We start from the raw sequence: 15,664 nt of genomic DNA on the forward strand, positions 1-15,664 counted from the left end.
ACTGTCATGATCAAGAACAAGAACTGGGCCAAAATTAGGTCAAAACAGTCAAAGTCCAAACAACAACTGTGAAAAACCTTCATAAATCCTGGAGAACAAAATGACCAAACCACTAAATAAGATTACAAGAAAACCTGGCCTGGCTCATTGCAGGAGGCACAGCTGGTTAAAACATTTGCATAATTCTGTACAAGACTCCCAGTCCCCGTTTTCCACTTCATTATCCTGCAACCCTAGTTTAGAAAACATCCCGCAGTGACGTGTCTTCGTGAACATCTCAGCTCTCTTCACCTGACTCATTATGTTTTCCCGTCCTCCACCTCTCTTCACCAGATTTTCTCTCCATTATGTCGATTATGTTTTATTCCCATCTCTGTCACATTCTCCTGGGGAGCCGTGGGTGGATGATGAGTGGGGAGCGGGAATGAAAGTCAGCAAAATAACAAGCAGATAGCAAGAGAAGCACACACACACACACACACACACACCTGTGTTTGACATCTCAGTAAAGCATAACAGACATGGGAGTCCTGCTGTCCACATCAGGGGCAACTCTGCTAAAACCATTAACATTACACACATACTCAGTCACCTACATGCTCCAGAATGACACAAAGAGGCAGGAACACCATCATTGCAGCTACACAAGCTACTGTAGAGGGCGATGCAAATGTTCAAAGCGAAGAAAGCACTTTGGCTTGTTCATGCTGGATTGAAACGGCTAATGTGGCTAAATGAGATAAGCTAAATTTGACTACTGGTGTTTTTCTTAAAATATGTACTTGTTTCTGCAATGTCTTTTGGGTATTTCTAGGCCCACAGCACGTAGCTATAATTACTCAACGGCTTCCTGCGAATGCCAACGTTTTAATCTTACAGGTTAACGTCACAAAACCCTCAGCACTTGCCGCATCGAGAGGATTAGCTCTTTGTAAAGTTAGCAAAAACAAAAGAAAAATCAGCCTGTTGATCTTACTCTGCTTCATGGAAGCGTGGCGCAATACAGCAGCTCACCCACCACTTATCAGAATCACAATCGCACACTTCTCGAGGCAGACAACAATGGGCTTTTTCTTCACGTTCTTTCTGCTGAGCAGGAACACTTCAATGAGGTGTGCTAGACTGCCCCGCTACAGCAGTCGCGAGCAGCGGAGGGCGGCTGACGTTCACGCTTCACGGTGAAAACGAACACGCCACAAGACCCTCATTACAGGAACTTCAGACTTCACGTCTCAGAGATGGGAGCTGCTGATATGACTGGAGAGGTCGTGTCTCGCGGCGGCTCGGGTCAGTCAGTTGTAAGAGGGGATGAAACTGCAACATTTTTGGACAAATGTAAATCCTTGCAGCTATAATGTCTTGAATATAGTCCTCCGGGGCCGGTGTCCTGCAACTTTTAGACGTTTCAACACACCTGAATCAAATAATCAGGTAATTAGCAGGACTGTGGAGAACCTGACTGCATCCTGAGAAGGTGATTCAGCTATTTGATTCAGTGTTGGACCAAGGACACGTCTCAAAGTTGCAGGGCGAAATAAATTATGTCCCAAAGATTAAACTCTGAACCAGAAACAATTCGATGGCTGGCGTTCACTTCCTTGCATGTTTGATCTATCGGACACATGGAGAGTGTCCAGGTGTTTTTCTGCACATGCCTGCTCTCCTCCATGAACAACCATGTGAGGAATGTCTGCTTGGTGGTTCACTGGCACAGAAAAGAAAGATCAGAGGATCTCTGGGAGGGATGTGTGACACTGATATTGGCACGGGTTGTCTATTAATGAGGTTAATGGCCATCAGTACGGTCAGCCTCTTATCTTCTCTTTACAAACTTCAGTTCCAGATGTTATGAAGCACTGAGCAGAAATTGATTTGGTGACCCAATTCAGCCATCGTAGCGCCACCAACAACTCTTTAAACGATTCACGATTGTTGCATTTTTCATTAAACATGAAGAATTTCGTTGCCATCAAGTAATTTGTGACTTTTGTTAACTAGCTGTTCTTCAAAAAGCAGCAATGTGTCTTAGAAAGTAACTGTTATTTCCCTGACTTGCTGGAGGCTGATGTTTAGGCTTTCAACACAGACACAGCAGAGTCACAAAAGAGGCTCCAAATTTTATTGTCTGTGACTGCAGACAACAATAGAGATTCCTAATGGAATCCACCAGAGATCAGAGGAAGTTCAGTTATAGCTGCTGCTGGGTGTTGATGTGTCAGACACTGAGTGGCACCGAGTGTCTGACACATCAACACCCAGCAGCAGCTATAGCTGAGCTTCCTCTGATCACATCAGCAGTCCAGGAGTTGTTTTCTTTCCACCAGCAACCAAGTACTTTTCAGTGACTTGGTTTTAAGTCAGTTTTCCATCATTATTTTTAACACACAATCCTTTGGTAAGCTAGTTGTAGCGTCGCACACTGAGCTCACGTCACGGCAGCTAAATGTTCATTTACATGCAGTACCCCGTGGACCACCAGTGGCCTGGGTACCACGGTTTGAGAAAGACTGAGCTAAAGGTTATGAAGCTGCTCTGACTTTGGACTTGAGTGGAAACTTCCTGCTGGACGTCCAGCAGCTCTGATTTTGTGCCTCTCCTCTCTTCCTCTAGAACTTGTTATATCCAGAATAGATCCAAATGTATTTACAGCTGAAAAGAGGTTATTTGGACCCCAGAGCAAACAACTGCTCTTTTTCCTCCTCAGTAAAACTCTTCTTGCATCAGCTCGGATTCAGGAGCGAAATTTAATTTATACCCCAAAAATATGTGCGGTAGTTTATAGAGTCTGACTCCCACTGCAGTCATAACATCCGTCCTAAAATTCTCAAAACGACTTTTTCCTTCCACTCAACTTTCAATTTATATTATTCTCTAATAGCACCTTCATCATTTACATTTTGTGGTTTACTCACCTGGAGGTTAATAAATATATCAGTCACAACACACGAATCTTTTTCGAATAATCACGTGTCATGATTTCTTGAATAAATTACTGAAATATTTAAATGATGATACCCTAGTTTACTAAAAGGCGCTGGCAGCTTCAATAAATCATCATTTAGTGGAACATCCTCAAGTAAATTCTTTAGAAATATTAAAATCGTAATTATGTCACAAAACCCCAGAGAGAAACTCTTACCTTTCAGAAGGAGAATAAACTCCAGGCACAACAGGTATTTGCGCAGCTCCATTTATAAGCCCGAATGAAAGCAGTCCCTTTAGTCCGGTTTTTTTTCTACTTCTTCCTCCTCTTTTTCCTCTTCTGTTTACAAAGCGGTCTCCCCGGAGCTGCTGCAGCGCTTCTGTATCCACCACATACTCAGCTTTCTCTTTCCACTGGAGATGCGTTAAATCCACTCACAATGCTCCGCATGTTAGCGCCAAATTTCGACTCAGGTTCATTTGCAGACTAATTATCGGGTTGTTAAAGGTAGATATATGAAGATATTCTTGTTTGTGATTTTTGCTTTTGTCTTAGTTGTAATATTTCAAGTCTGGAGGGAAAAAAAGGAAGAAGAAAAAAAAGAAAGAAAGATTGAGCGAGTGCACCTGTCCCGTCCGACTAAACTTCAGAGTCGCTGAGCCTTAACAAATGTGCAACACCTTCATCGATCAATCAGCGGCGGTGAGCGTCATCCCTCCGGACCCCGCAGCGCGTCTTTGAAGACCGAATAGTTCCAGCTCAAACTTGGAGCAGAACCGATGCGTCTGCTTCTCCCGATGGCTTCCTACCCATGATCCACTCTCGCTGTTCAGTCCCGCGGGGCCGGAGTCCGCATGAATGTGTGTCTTTCGGGTTTCCCTGCTGGAAATGAAAGAGCGCATTTATTCTCACGCCTCCCGTCGCTCCATCCGTCCACATACATCCACTCCTCTCTGAGCGCCTGGTTCTGGTTCTGGTTTCTACTGACAAACTTTCAGCCTACACACACACACACACAGACATCTCTCTCTCTCTCTCTCTCTCTCTCTCTCTCTCTCTCTCTCTCTCTTCCTCTCTCCTTCTTTCCCACTCGCTGTTTTCGAGAGCTCATCTTATTCCTCTGACTAATTGGTTCCGTTTGTTTTGGTTTTATTATTAAAGGCATGACATTTGTCCAAAATCAAGTTCCTGCCCATATAAAGTTTATAGAGGCTTGATAGTGAAAAACACATGATATTTTACCAACTCAAAGAAAGTTCTATTCCGTTCCGTGTTGTCTTAAAGAAATAAAAAGCGACAGAGTGGGAATGAATGCGGGAACTGTTTTTTTTTTTTATTATTCTGACTTGAAAGCAACATTTTATGATCAGCAGAAATATATGAATGTTGTTACCTCTAGCAGTCCGTTTCCTGCTGAAAAATGACAACAAACTAGATTCATGGACTTCTTGTCGCTTTTATAAAAAATAAATACAAACTGGACATGTGGCTTTGTGGCATATATAAAGGCTGTGAGCGATGACCACCACAGGAGCATGAGGCATACATTTAGGACATCCACTCCAATAGCCCGATATACATATTGTATGTTAGTGTATTTGCTTGGACTATAGAGTCAAATAAACGATTTCCTGAAAGATTTCAGTGTTAATGGTTTTATATGCAGTCATAATGAAATGAGCTATTTTGATTTCCGTCTGCCTTTAATACATGGTCTTATCTTATAGTTTAAGTCAGGAAAGGACGCTGGTCCTTCAGGTCTGAACTGTGACAACCATAGTCACCATAACATCTGGCCATTTGCTTTCTAAAACTCAAATTTTCTGCTTGCATAAGTTTGGCCATTTTCTTTTGCTTCTATCACTCCCTTGGTGGCAGCCTTTAACAGATAAGTCTGTTTTTATTGCATTTGTATTTTGGTTCCAGATTGATTCAAAGGATGAATCTGAGTGTTTCCTTGATCCTCGTGGCACTCTGTCCCGCATGTTCAGATGTTTTTTTTTCTTCTTTAACACACCTGATTCACATGATTGCATTTCAGCAGAAGCCTGTTAATTAGCTATGAATTAAAATCAGGTGTGCTGAAGGAGGGAAACACCTAAAACTTGCAGGCCAGCAGTGTGCCTCTGGGGACCAGGGTTGGGAAATGCTGCAGCCACAGTGCCAGAAGAGACATCTGGCCAAAGTTGACCTTTAGACAGCTTGGTAAAGTTTTCCCTCATCAGCTGAGCTGAGAGAGAAGAGTGAGAAAGAAGCTGAATGGTTCTGAGAAAGTGGTGAGACAACAGCGAGTTTCAGGCCACATAAGTCATCTTATGTTTCTGTGGCATTTTCCAAGATGACAGATCAAAGGTGGCTCACTTTGAGTTCATTCCTCCTTTTTCTTGGCAAACATTTCCCCTCAGAGCCACAGCTTAACTCGAGGTTCCATTTAAATCCAGATGTGTTTAAAAACTTCTAACACATGATGGGTATTTAATTATCAAGGAAATGATAAACATTTATTATAGGCTATTCATGTGACAAAGTGTCCTGACATTTCTGACGGCTCCCGTGAGTATTGTATCCAGTTGTTTTGCTGCTCCTGTAGAGCGTATCTCATCCTGTGTTACAGCGCCATCTGCAGGGTAAGAAAATGCATTGAATAGTAAAAAAAAAAAATACGTGAAAAGTTAAGATGTGCACACAACTTTAACACTTAATGGAATTGGGAAAACTATAAATGTATTTTCCCCTGAATATAAATTTTTTTACAGTATTGATTATTAAACTTGACGTTTAATGTTGATTAAAAAAAAATCAATGCATTATAAACTTTTCATGAAATTTAACTGTTATGGATTCATATACGAATGTAACTTCTTCAGTTTTCTCTTCAGAAATAAAAGAGAGCCTCCTTTAAATAAAATTACGGATTTTATGAAGCGTCTGCATCAGATATTTTAATCGCCTGACCATCCTGCCTAACATGGTTGAGTCTGCAAAAATAATTTTCCTTAAGAAGTCATGAATGATGGAACTGTAAGAGTCTTAAAAGTCTTTTCTAATGTAGTCCATGCAACTTGAAGTTTTGTCAGCGTGCACAAGACGTTTGAACAGCAGGGGGCAGTGTTGCGTCGTTTACAATCTGCTATTGAAAAGGTTTGAAGCAGTTTCTGTCCTTTATTACAGTGATATTGGTTTCCTTTGAATTTTCAAGTCTTTAGTATATATAAAGTATAAGTTCTGATTAGGTTTGTACAAACCACTGTCATGGTTTGTCAATAGGATGTGTTGCTGTGATGGAAACGTATATTGACACACTAAATCATCTAAAAACAAAATACAGTTGTGTTTTATTCATATTTCTTCAGATGTTCTTTGGTAATCAATTTGTTTTACATGTTGCCATCAGCTGAACGTGCTTACTACTTATTTTCTGCTGTGACACACACTTCTTTTGAATATTGATGACATAGTTAATTCATTTTAATTAAATACATTCAACTTTTACCTTGTAATTTCTCACAATATTGTTTTGTGTATATAATATTGTATATAATTGTTCTTTTAAAGGTGTTTTATAGTTGGATTCAAAATCCGAACAAAAACTCTGTGGTTGGGTGAGACATTTTTGGAAAAGTCCATTCAGTGCTTAAGGTTAAAAAAAAAAGGACTTTCTCAAAACGAAAAGATAAAAAGCGAATCTCCTCTACAAAACATTTCAGCTCATAACCACTTGATGGTGCTGTGTTGTAACTGATGTATCTAATAATCCAGGAGTAAGAAGCATGACTTCTTTACTAACCTGCTGGGATTGTTCACTTGTTGAAGATTTCACAGATCATCCAAAGCTAATTAATCTTCTGCATGTCGATGCAGCACTCATGATGATCAGCTGATCTTGGATTCATGAAATGTTGAATTTGTTCTTTCACATTCAGACAATTATTAATAAATGGGCTCTTTTCTTCTCTCCCCATCTTGCCGTTGAACCTCTCTTGGACTCGTGTGGATGGATGTCCGCCAGCAGCCAGGCGGAGAGTGCGACGGGGTCAGCAGAGCAGACTAGTGAAGTGACGGCAACATTTAATTTACGAGTCCAGTAGGAGAAAAGATGACGATTATTGGGAAACTGACCTCCGTCTCACCACCATCCCTCCAACGTTAAGTGTTTAATCCACATTGATCTCCATCAGCATCCCTGTCGGTTTTGCCTTTGTCTTCTTCTTGTGTCTACATCCTTGCTCTGCTCCTGCTCCTTTTCATAGTATTTAGTTTTTATTCCCCAAATAAAGACTTAAATCATCAGGTGGCACAAAAAGGGTTTTATTTTTTCAGGGACACACCTTTGCATTTTTGGCACAAGACGACTGTTGCTCTGCATGTTGAGGTGTTCACACGCAACCAAAGACACTCACTGTAAACACACATTCGTAGATCTCTGCAGCGAGATGCAACCCTGGTAAGAGTGCACACACACACACACACACACACACACACACACACACACACACACACACACACACACACACTCTCTCTCTCTCTGTGTAACAGCACAACAAGGACCCCTTTGAGGTCCGGTATGAAATGAGCTTTTGCAGAGTTGCACTGATGTAATAAAACGGCTTGCATCAGTTCAGACTTGATAACCTTAACAGCATTTACAAACCATAACGAGGTTAAATATTAAGATGAAATTGGGTATTATGATTCTAGTCTGAAATGTCTGCTGAATGTACTTGTATTAGTTTGCATATGTGTAGTATATTTTACTGGTAAGATAATAAATCAACAGGAAGCATAAATTATATATTTGTAAATTTGTGGTGGGGATGTAGTAGAGGAGTGTGTCTTATTGTATCTGTTCGGTAGAGCAGCTGTGATGTGTGGGTATGTAAGAAGAAAAGCCTGTTTTCCTTTTTTCCATGAAGTGATCCTGAGCTGTCAGTCACACAGGAAAGTTTTTACAGGAACTATGCCAGCATTTTACACCTCTCGGTCTTATAATGAATATTTGTTTTTTCAACAGTGCGTTTAACCTGTTTTTCTTTTCCCATGAGGGTTTATGAACTTTCTTGAGAAAATACAAGCTCTTGTTTTTGCCAGTCTCTGTGCAGCAGCTTTGGTGGAAATTTGCATGTACTCGCATGCTTTACAGTCAGTTATGTGTGCAGTCATTTAGGTGTTGGCTCTGTGGGATTCTTCCTCCTCCTCTCATTCCCAAACCTCAGACCTCTGCAACCAGTCAAGTGACACCAAGACGCAGCATGGCTTGGTCTGTCAAAGGCAAAGTTCAGATTGTGTAAAGTGAGGATTTTCAGACTAAGTATGAGTTTTAATCGTCTTACCTGCATCAGACAGAATCGGGGATAAAGTTTCTTGGAGAAGTCAAGCAGATGGCGCATCTCTTATTTAAATACCATTTAATAAATAAAGACTCTATTTTGTAACTTTAATTTCCCTTTGGGATCCACTATTTGGATTTGAATTCCCCCAACGCTATATAATCAGTTTTTTCTTCCCAAACAAAGTGTTCCCGGACCTGTGGTTGGATCTGAGGGTTTTCTGCGTATGCGTTCTGTCACAGCAACTCGTACTGATTCTGCTGGAGGTTTCTTCCAGTTAAGAGGGAGTATTTCCTCTCCACTGTCACATGCTTAGTCAGGATGAGGGATTTCTATACGGCTCAGAGCAATCAGCTGTGCTTCCTTGGTTGGAAAATCTTTACTCTTTGGGGTTACATGGTTATTTAAATGTAATTGCATTGTTATTGGGAGTAAATGTGCAAGTAACTTAGTCTTCAAGATTTGGTTGAATGTGTATAAATCTGATTAATTTGATGCTATATTCCATAAAACAGGATACGAGTTGGACATGGCTTTTTTAACCTAAGCCACATTTGCCTCAGTTTAGCACACAGAAGACAGTTTATGGTGGAACAAGCTCCACTGACGTTTATGAAGTATTCCCAGTCTGCATAGCTTAAACCTTAAACTGAACAGACAAAACTGTTAAAACTGTTTTGTTCTTTTTCTTTTATTATATTAACATACAGAACAGGAATGCTAAGCTACATTTAAAAGTGGTGGCAGCTTGATGGGATTTTTTTTTTTGTTCATAAACTTTGTGCAGCCAGGTCTTTTAAGACTTTTTTAGTTTTTCAGTATTTCCTGTGGCAGTGTTTTCAGTGTTTTAAAAGCTGAATCTGAATCTTACTTTTAAGGGAAGATGGCGTAGACCAAAACCTCTGTGCATGCTTAACCAGCAATGAAATGCTTTATGTTTGAGTTGTCTTGCACACGGAAATTAGCTCTTAAATTGAGCCTCTTTGGAGTAACTGGGGCATTTCTTCTTTTTATTTTTCTAAATCACTCAAACTGATTTGCATGATACTGATCATCACACCCAAAGATGTACTTGGTGTACTAATTTAGAAATGTATTGAGCTGAATGAAAATATTAGGAATGTCATAATTAATTCATTTTTCCAAAACTGTGGTGGTGCAGGATTTATTTATTGCCTAAAAATGATGCAATGCAAGAAACAAGCGCATAAAATGTGGGTCTTCATCAAGATATCTAATCTGAATGACACTGAGGCTCAGTTTGTTTGCTATGGCTCTTTATTTTTAGTATAAAGGCTTCATGATGCAAACTGAATACTTTTAAAATTCCTGTGGCTCCATGAACCGTGTCCTAACAATCAGTTCCTTTGTTAGCAGCTAACTAGTCTTTATAAGAACCAATAATACTCTTAAAGTAAATGACTTTTTGGCAGAGTTCAGGTTTTGTGTTTAGGTTGCTCAAAGCACATTGTGTAATTCCTAAAAAGCCATTTATCAGCAATAGCTGGTATGGAGTTGAGATGTAGGGCATGTCAAAACTGATGCTCATTGAATTGATAATGAGTTAAAACAAAGCCTCTGTTTAAATGTAGAAAACCTTCAGGAAGACTCTTTACTCGCTGGAGTGGTCCTTCATGTCCTCAAATGAACAGGGAGCGCTTAAGAAAAAAGATTTTCAAGTTAAATTTCTGCTGTGAAGCACCACAGTGGATTCATCAAACATTGGGCTTTCATTTCATTGCACATGACATGAAGAGCATAATTATTAGCCCTCATTTGAAGCAACATTCCACGAATTTCACCTTAGCTGGCAGACAAATGGGCATAAAGACTCTTGGCTGCAATGAAAAGCTTCTATAATTTGCGATCCTTGCCACAGGGGAGCTAAAAGTGCTCACAAGCTGTTGCATGTCTTGCTTCAAATGCCGAATGATGGAAATTGAAGCAAGTGTCATTACCTAATAATCTTAAATAATACATTTATTTATTCACAGGTTGTTTTTTCTTCTTGACAACCGTTTTATCTCATTCAGCATCATAAAATTCCCAAATAAAACTGTGTCTTTTTTGGTTGCTTGTCAGTTTTGCCCTCTTTAGACTTTCAAACTTTTTAATTATTTACTGACTTCCTTTATCCAAAGTGTGGTTTTGTGGTTCATGACAGAGATTTTTTTGCACAAAGTCGTTTCCAAGACCAAGAAAATGAGACAGGTTTTACACATCTAACAAACAACAGAACCTCCTGAAACTCCACATCCAATCGATGGTACCCAATTTATAGACTGTGTAAATATATTTCACACCATTTTGCTCACTGTGAAGAAATTGTTGGTTAACCTTACTTTATGAATAGGCTAAATGTCAGATTTCTGTCAACGTCCCAGATTCTAGCGAGTAAATAATAAACAAGTTTGACCTTTTGACCTCATGGTCAGGCTGAAGGTGAGCTTGAAATCAACTAACAAACCAGTTTTTAGGAGACACTTTCCTCGGACAGTGGTGCAGGAAGAATCTGCATCAGTCAAAAAGACAACGATTTTCATCTGGGACAATCCTTCATCACGTGCATCCGAGTTTTGTCCTGCTGGACAAAAAGTTGATCAACAACAGATCAAGAAACCGTCCATGAATGGACAGCTGATCACTGTTATTGAAAAGAAGCCAGGCTAAGTTATTGACAAATTTTATTTTTTTTTTATGTCAGAAACTTTTATTAGAAACTTTGGAGTTGTTTACAATTCTTATTTGAAGAAATGAATATAAGAAAGTCGGATCAGAAAATGTGTTTCTCATTTAGTTGCATAGTAATTCTGCACAATGAATGGTGCCAAATAATTGTCCACATATATTCTGTTTAGAAAGCAAAAACCTCACTTTTACTTGCTCAATCAATCTAATTTGAGGTTAATTAAAATTTTGTATAAGTTGAGAGCATCGTATTTTGTGAGCAATAAAAATAATCCTTGTTCAATAGTTGTGCACAAATGTCGTTCTCGTGTTTCTTCTGACTGGAAGTAACATGAAAGTTTGGCTGCGGTCCAGCTGGAGTCCTGACCCGAGTCTGGCGGAGCGTCTGTGGAGGGAGCTAAAGTAACCAGCTCTTACCTTGGAGGGAAAGTGCTGAATCTAATCAAACGCCCAAGAAACAGTAATGTGCCAGATGCTCTTTGAAAGCAAAATATAAAGTTAATGGTAGTTTGACTATCTAAGCCTGATGAATTGCCCGTTCACTCTCCCTTTTCAGCTTCGCCCACGCTTTCTCTCTGTCTTTCCTTCAAACTCCATCCTCCAGCTCTGCTGCTATCCCCAGAGTTAAATGTTCAGAGTCTGTAATCAGATTTGTCATTACCTCTTCACTATTACAAAGAGCTCATTCAATCGGCTCGGCCTGTAAACTGAGGGTTGGCTATCTGCACAGCAGAAGAGGGAGATGTGTGCTTCTGCTGAACTGCTGATATCAGTTTGGAGATTCCCCTCAGAAGAGCTCACAAAGACGACATGTTTGAATGAAACTTAGCCTCCTCTGTGCCTGATTGAGAGATTTATCTTTCATTACAGACAGTAGACTTTAAAGGAAGCAATAACTCACCCCTCTTTTTGGGCTACAAATTAATCTCTCTTTTGCTCTCATCTCTGTTCCACTTTTATTTTACTTTCCACTTGTGAAACGTTACTTTGCGCAGATGTCAAAGCGATGGAACGGACTCGGGGAAACACGGTGCTCATTTCCAGATATCTTTTCAAGACCTTTTCTGCATGCCTTCCACACTCTCTCATGTCTTTCCTGTGGCCCATTAGACAGTAAAAAAATGGAAACTCTGAGAATACTGTGGCTCAAATAAAATATTAATTGTTGCATCTAAATGCAAGCTTGCAAGTTTCCGATGGACCAGAACAACATTAGTAATGGCTTTCCTGTCTTTGAAGTGTGAGTAACAGCACAGATTATTTAAATGTGTTGAACTTGTTGAACTTCTTCCCATTCTGTCACACTACAACCACAGCAGAAATGCATTTTACTGGGATTTTAAGAGACATTTTTAAAAACTCTGAATCAACAGACCCATGCAATGGATTCACTCAAATAAAAAAACACCAGAAAGGAAAAAAAAAAAAAGTTTATTTAGTTTTTTCCCCCATTGGTTTTAATGGAAGGCAGCCATGTTGGTTTAGAAGTTAGGGTTGGTTTTTAACAACCAATAGGTTGTGTGTATGTCGTGTGTATGTCCAACCTGTTACCTAAACTGGACCTAATTTATGAATAATTGAATGTATAGCCACAATAATAAAAGTTCAAAGTGTGTTTTACAAACAAAGATGGTATTACTTGAATTACTTGGGTGTTGCTTGTATTTAAAAAGAGTCATTTTTAGGTTTAGATTGACAAATATTGTTGTGTTAGTCAAAGCCCAGACTTTAATCTAATCACAAATATGTAAAAATAAACTTGAAACTGTTATTTTGTAAATAAAAAAGATGAGCAAAAACTCTACAGACACATACCCAAAAGAGCTTGTAACTACAGTGAAACATGATTCTTAAATCGGGGGGGTGTGAATACATATGCACTTCACTTTTTTAATTTTTTTATTTGTGGAAATAATTAGCTTTAATTTGTGTTTGTGCATCATGTCTGTAACGTGAGAAAGATATTCAAACAGAGTTTAATATTGTAATTATACTATTGCATGACACGTATAATCTGCACATGCCTTTATCAAGGCACTGTGTGATGTCGCCATCATCTTGTACAAACAGATGTTTTACAAGAAGCCAAAGGGTTTCCTGGGTGGTCTGATTGTCTTCGCCGTTGGAGACTGGAGTGCTTTCCGTCCGGCGGTGTTGCGTTTCCGTTCGAGCGGTTGTGTGCGTATTTGTGAATGAATCCCCTCCACGAGAGACAGTGCGCCGTTTGAAGGTTTGCCCAGCCTATAAAAGGCACGGCTGTGAGGACGTGGTGGGAATGCGCCGCCTCTCCATCCATCAATCTTTCTCCTCCTCCGAGGAGGAGGCCTCTCATTTCTTTACAATCCAAGCCAGAATTCACTTGACCCTTAACCCGATAGTCGCTTCAAACAGATTGCAAATCACTTGCCTGGACTTTTGTGACACACACTCAGGAAAAGTCAAGTATGCAGAAAGGCGCACACATCTCAGCCTCCTCTCCGCTCGTAAGTCATTGGACACAGAGCGGCGTGAGTCAGCCTGTGGCCCCTGGGCACCTAAACTAACCTGCTCTACCACAAACATCATTGCATTAGTGTTGGGTTCCTTAGATATCCTAAAGTTACCTTGTTAGACATGTTGAAACGGTGTTGAATTTCCACTTAACATTGAGGAATGAAGTGCGCCATTCATTTTTGGCTTTAGGGAAATCTAATATGAATCTTTCAAAGATGTTTTCTGCTTCTCATTACTTTTTTGGAATAAATCCTTGTGTCTTTGAGGTGTTTCTGCAGCTTTTTTTTTTTTTTTTGTTCTTGAGGCAGTTTGGCTGCATGCCTTTTGGGTGAGACACAATGAGCTGCGCGTACAGTGTAATTTTTTTTAAGCCGTTCATGTGAATGTGTGAGTTTTCTTTCACAGGGGCCTTGTTGAGGCTGGGCGTTTTGAAGTGGGCCAGACAGCTGTATTTTACTGCCCCAGGGGGTAATAAACAGCGAGGGAGGGGTAGTTATTTACCTCTTTTATTAGAGCAGGAGGTAGACTTTATTGGGGTCACACTGTAACACAAAGCTGCAGGGCAAGATGAGATACTCAGAAAAGGTTTTATCAACACCAAATTCCTCTCCCAGGAATTCATCTACATCCAGTTTTTATTTTCCACCTTTGTGAAAACCCGATGCCATCCGTCTTTTCTTCCCATCATTACTCCCTCATCGTTTCCAGGACCCTTCACGGCCTGCTACTTGTTAGGCACATCTGCTGTCAATCGGCCATACTTCGTAATCCAAGTGGCATTTCCTGCCACAGGAGACGTGCCCACTGACCTGCACCCTGACCGTTTAATGATCAGTCGGGAGGCTCGCAGTCCGACTCGCACGCTGACCCGTATTTGTCCTGTAATCCCCCCAAAAGTTGCCAAAACAACAGCTGCGCCGTAGGCAAGGATTTCCAGCGGGATTACGCTGAGCATGACAGGATCGATACCGCTCGTGTGTATGTCCAGCTATATGTACAGATGGGTGGCAAATTAAAAGGAGGAAGCTGAACCTTTGACCTCTTCCGAGTGATTGAGGGATTATCGAAGCGTTTGGTCCACAGCCGTTAGGAACGAGGGGTCACTGACAGGTCTGATGAGGTTAGAAATAGGAGAAATCAGACGGACACCGATAGTTGTTCTCCCCACAAAAAATAACCAAATTATGTCCTATTTTTGAAGAATGGAAACCTTTCTGTTCATATGTCAGACTTTTAAATGAATCAAGTCTTCAACTGTGTTTGAAGCATTGCTTGCCAAGTTTGTGCACACAAGCAAGGAATTTGATTTTAGTTCAAAAGTTTAAATACATGTAAAAACGGAAAAATAAAAAACTATTGTATCTGTTTTGAGAAAGACCAGATAGAATTTAGCAAATATTTATGGGATTCTGTCTGTTCTGCAAACAGTGCTCTGTAGTGCCGACCCAGAGGTAAAACTTAACTAAAAAGTTTGTGTCCAGGATGTGTGGGGTCTGCAAGGATTTTAATCACCCTGTTCCTAAACCTGTGTAAGGTCAGCCTTGATGATCCTTTCTGCAAATTGTATTCAGGGATTCACCTATTGTTGGTGGATTGTTCTGTAGAACATAACTCCAAATTAAATATGGAAAATTGACTATTTGCACATTGTTTTTGCAGAGTACATCCTATAAAAAGCAGCTTTGGAAGCTGAAATACTTTGGTGCAATGTTACTTGACATGCTGGCGTTAGCAGCAAATTCAGGAGCAACACTCATTTTCCTTTGTGCTAATTGGCTGTATGTCCACAGGAGAGAGCAAAAACAGAGTATTAGTTTCTGTGGTAGCGCCAAGATGATTTCCATTGTGCCTACTAATGTTTATTAAGGTATTGCTCTGAGTTTGAGCTATTAAAATAGGCAGTTATTAGATTTTTTTAGAGGGGGTTTAAAGTGTTTGTGGATTCTAGATATTCATTGGTTACTGTGGTGCCTAAACCCTGCAAATACACTCAAACTTTGACACAGTTTCACTTTACAATCACATCTTTCCATGTATTTTATGGAGCCTGCAGCTTTAAGCCTGCAGGCTCCACAGCCTCGTGACTCTTTGGGTTCCTTCTGTGGTTCTTATTAAAAAACTTTGGCCCAAAAAATGTACAGATGACCAATGTTTTTATAGGTCTTTAAAAAAGAATTAGCGTTGAAATTATCTCAATGTTTACATTTTATAGATCAAACGATAGATAGGGACA

General features: G+C 40.0%; 1 protein-coding gene across 1 annotated transcript in view; it reads right to left on the reverse strand.

Moving 5' to 3' along the window:
• The window catches only part of itga10 (integrin, alpha 10), a 34,004-nt gene extending 30,091 nt beyond the window's left edge, over positions 1-3,913 (reverse strand). Inside the window, exons 1-2 of the mRNA XM_008432750.2 lie at positions 3,604-3,913; positions 3,140-3,494 (exon numbers count right to left, since the gene is read on the reverse strand). Coding sequence (XP_008430972.1) covers positions 3,140-3,191 — 52 coding nt within the window. The 5' untranslated portion in view covers positions 3,192-3,494; positions 3,604-3,913. The remainder of the gene's footprint in view (positions 1-3,139; positions 3,495-3,603) is intronic.
• Between the last annotated feature and the right edge of the window lie 11,751 nt (positions 3,914-15,664).

This window comes from Poecilia reticulata, linkage group LG16 (assembly GCF_000633615.1).
Source record: "Poecilia reticulata strain Guanapo linkage group LG16, Guppy_female_1.0+MT, whole genome shotgun sequence".
Lineage (NCBI taxonomy): Eukaryota > Metazoa > Chordata > Actinopteri > Cyprinodontiformes > Poeciliidae > Poecilia > Poecilia reticulata.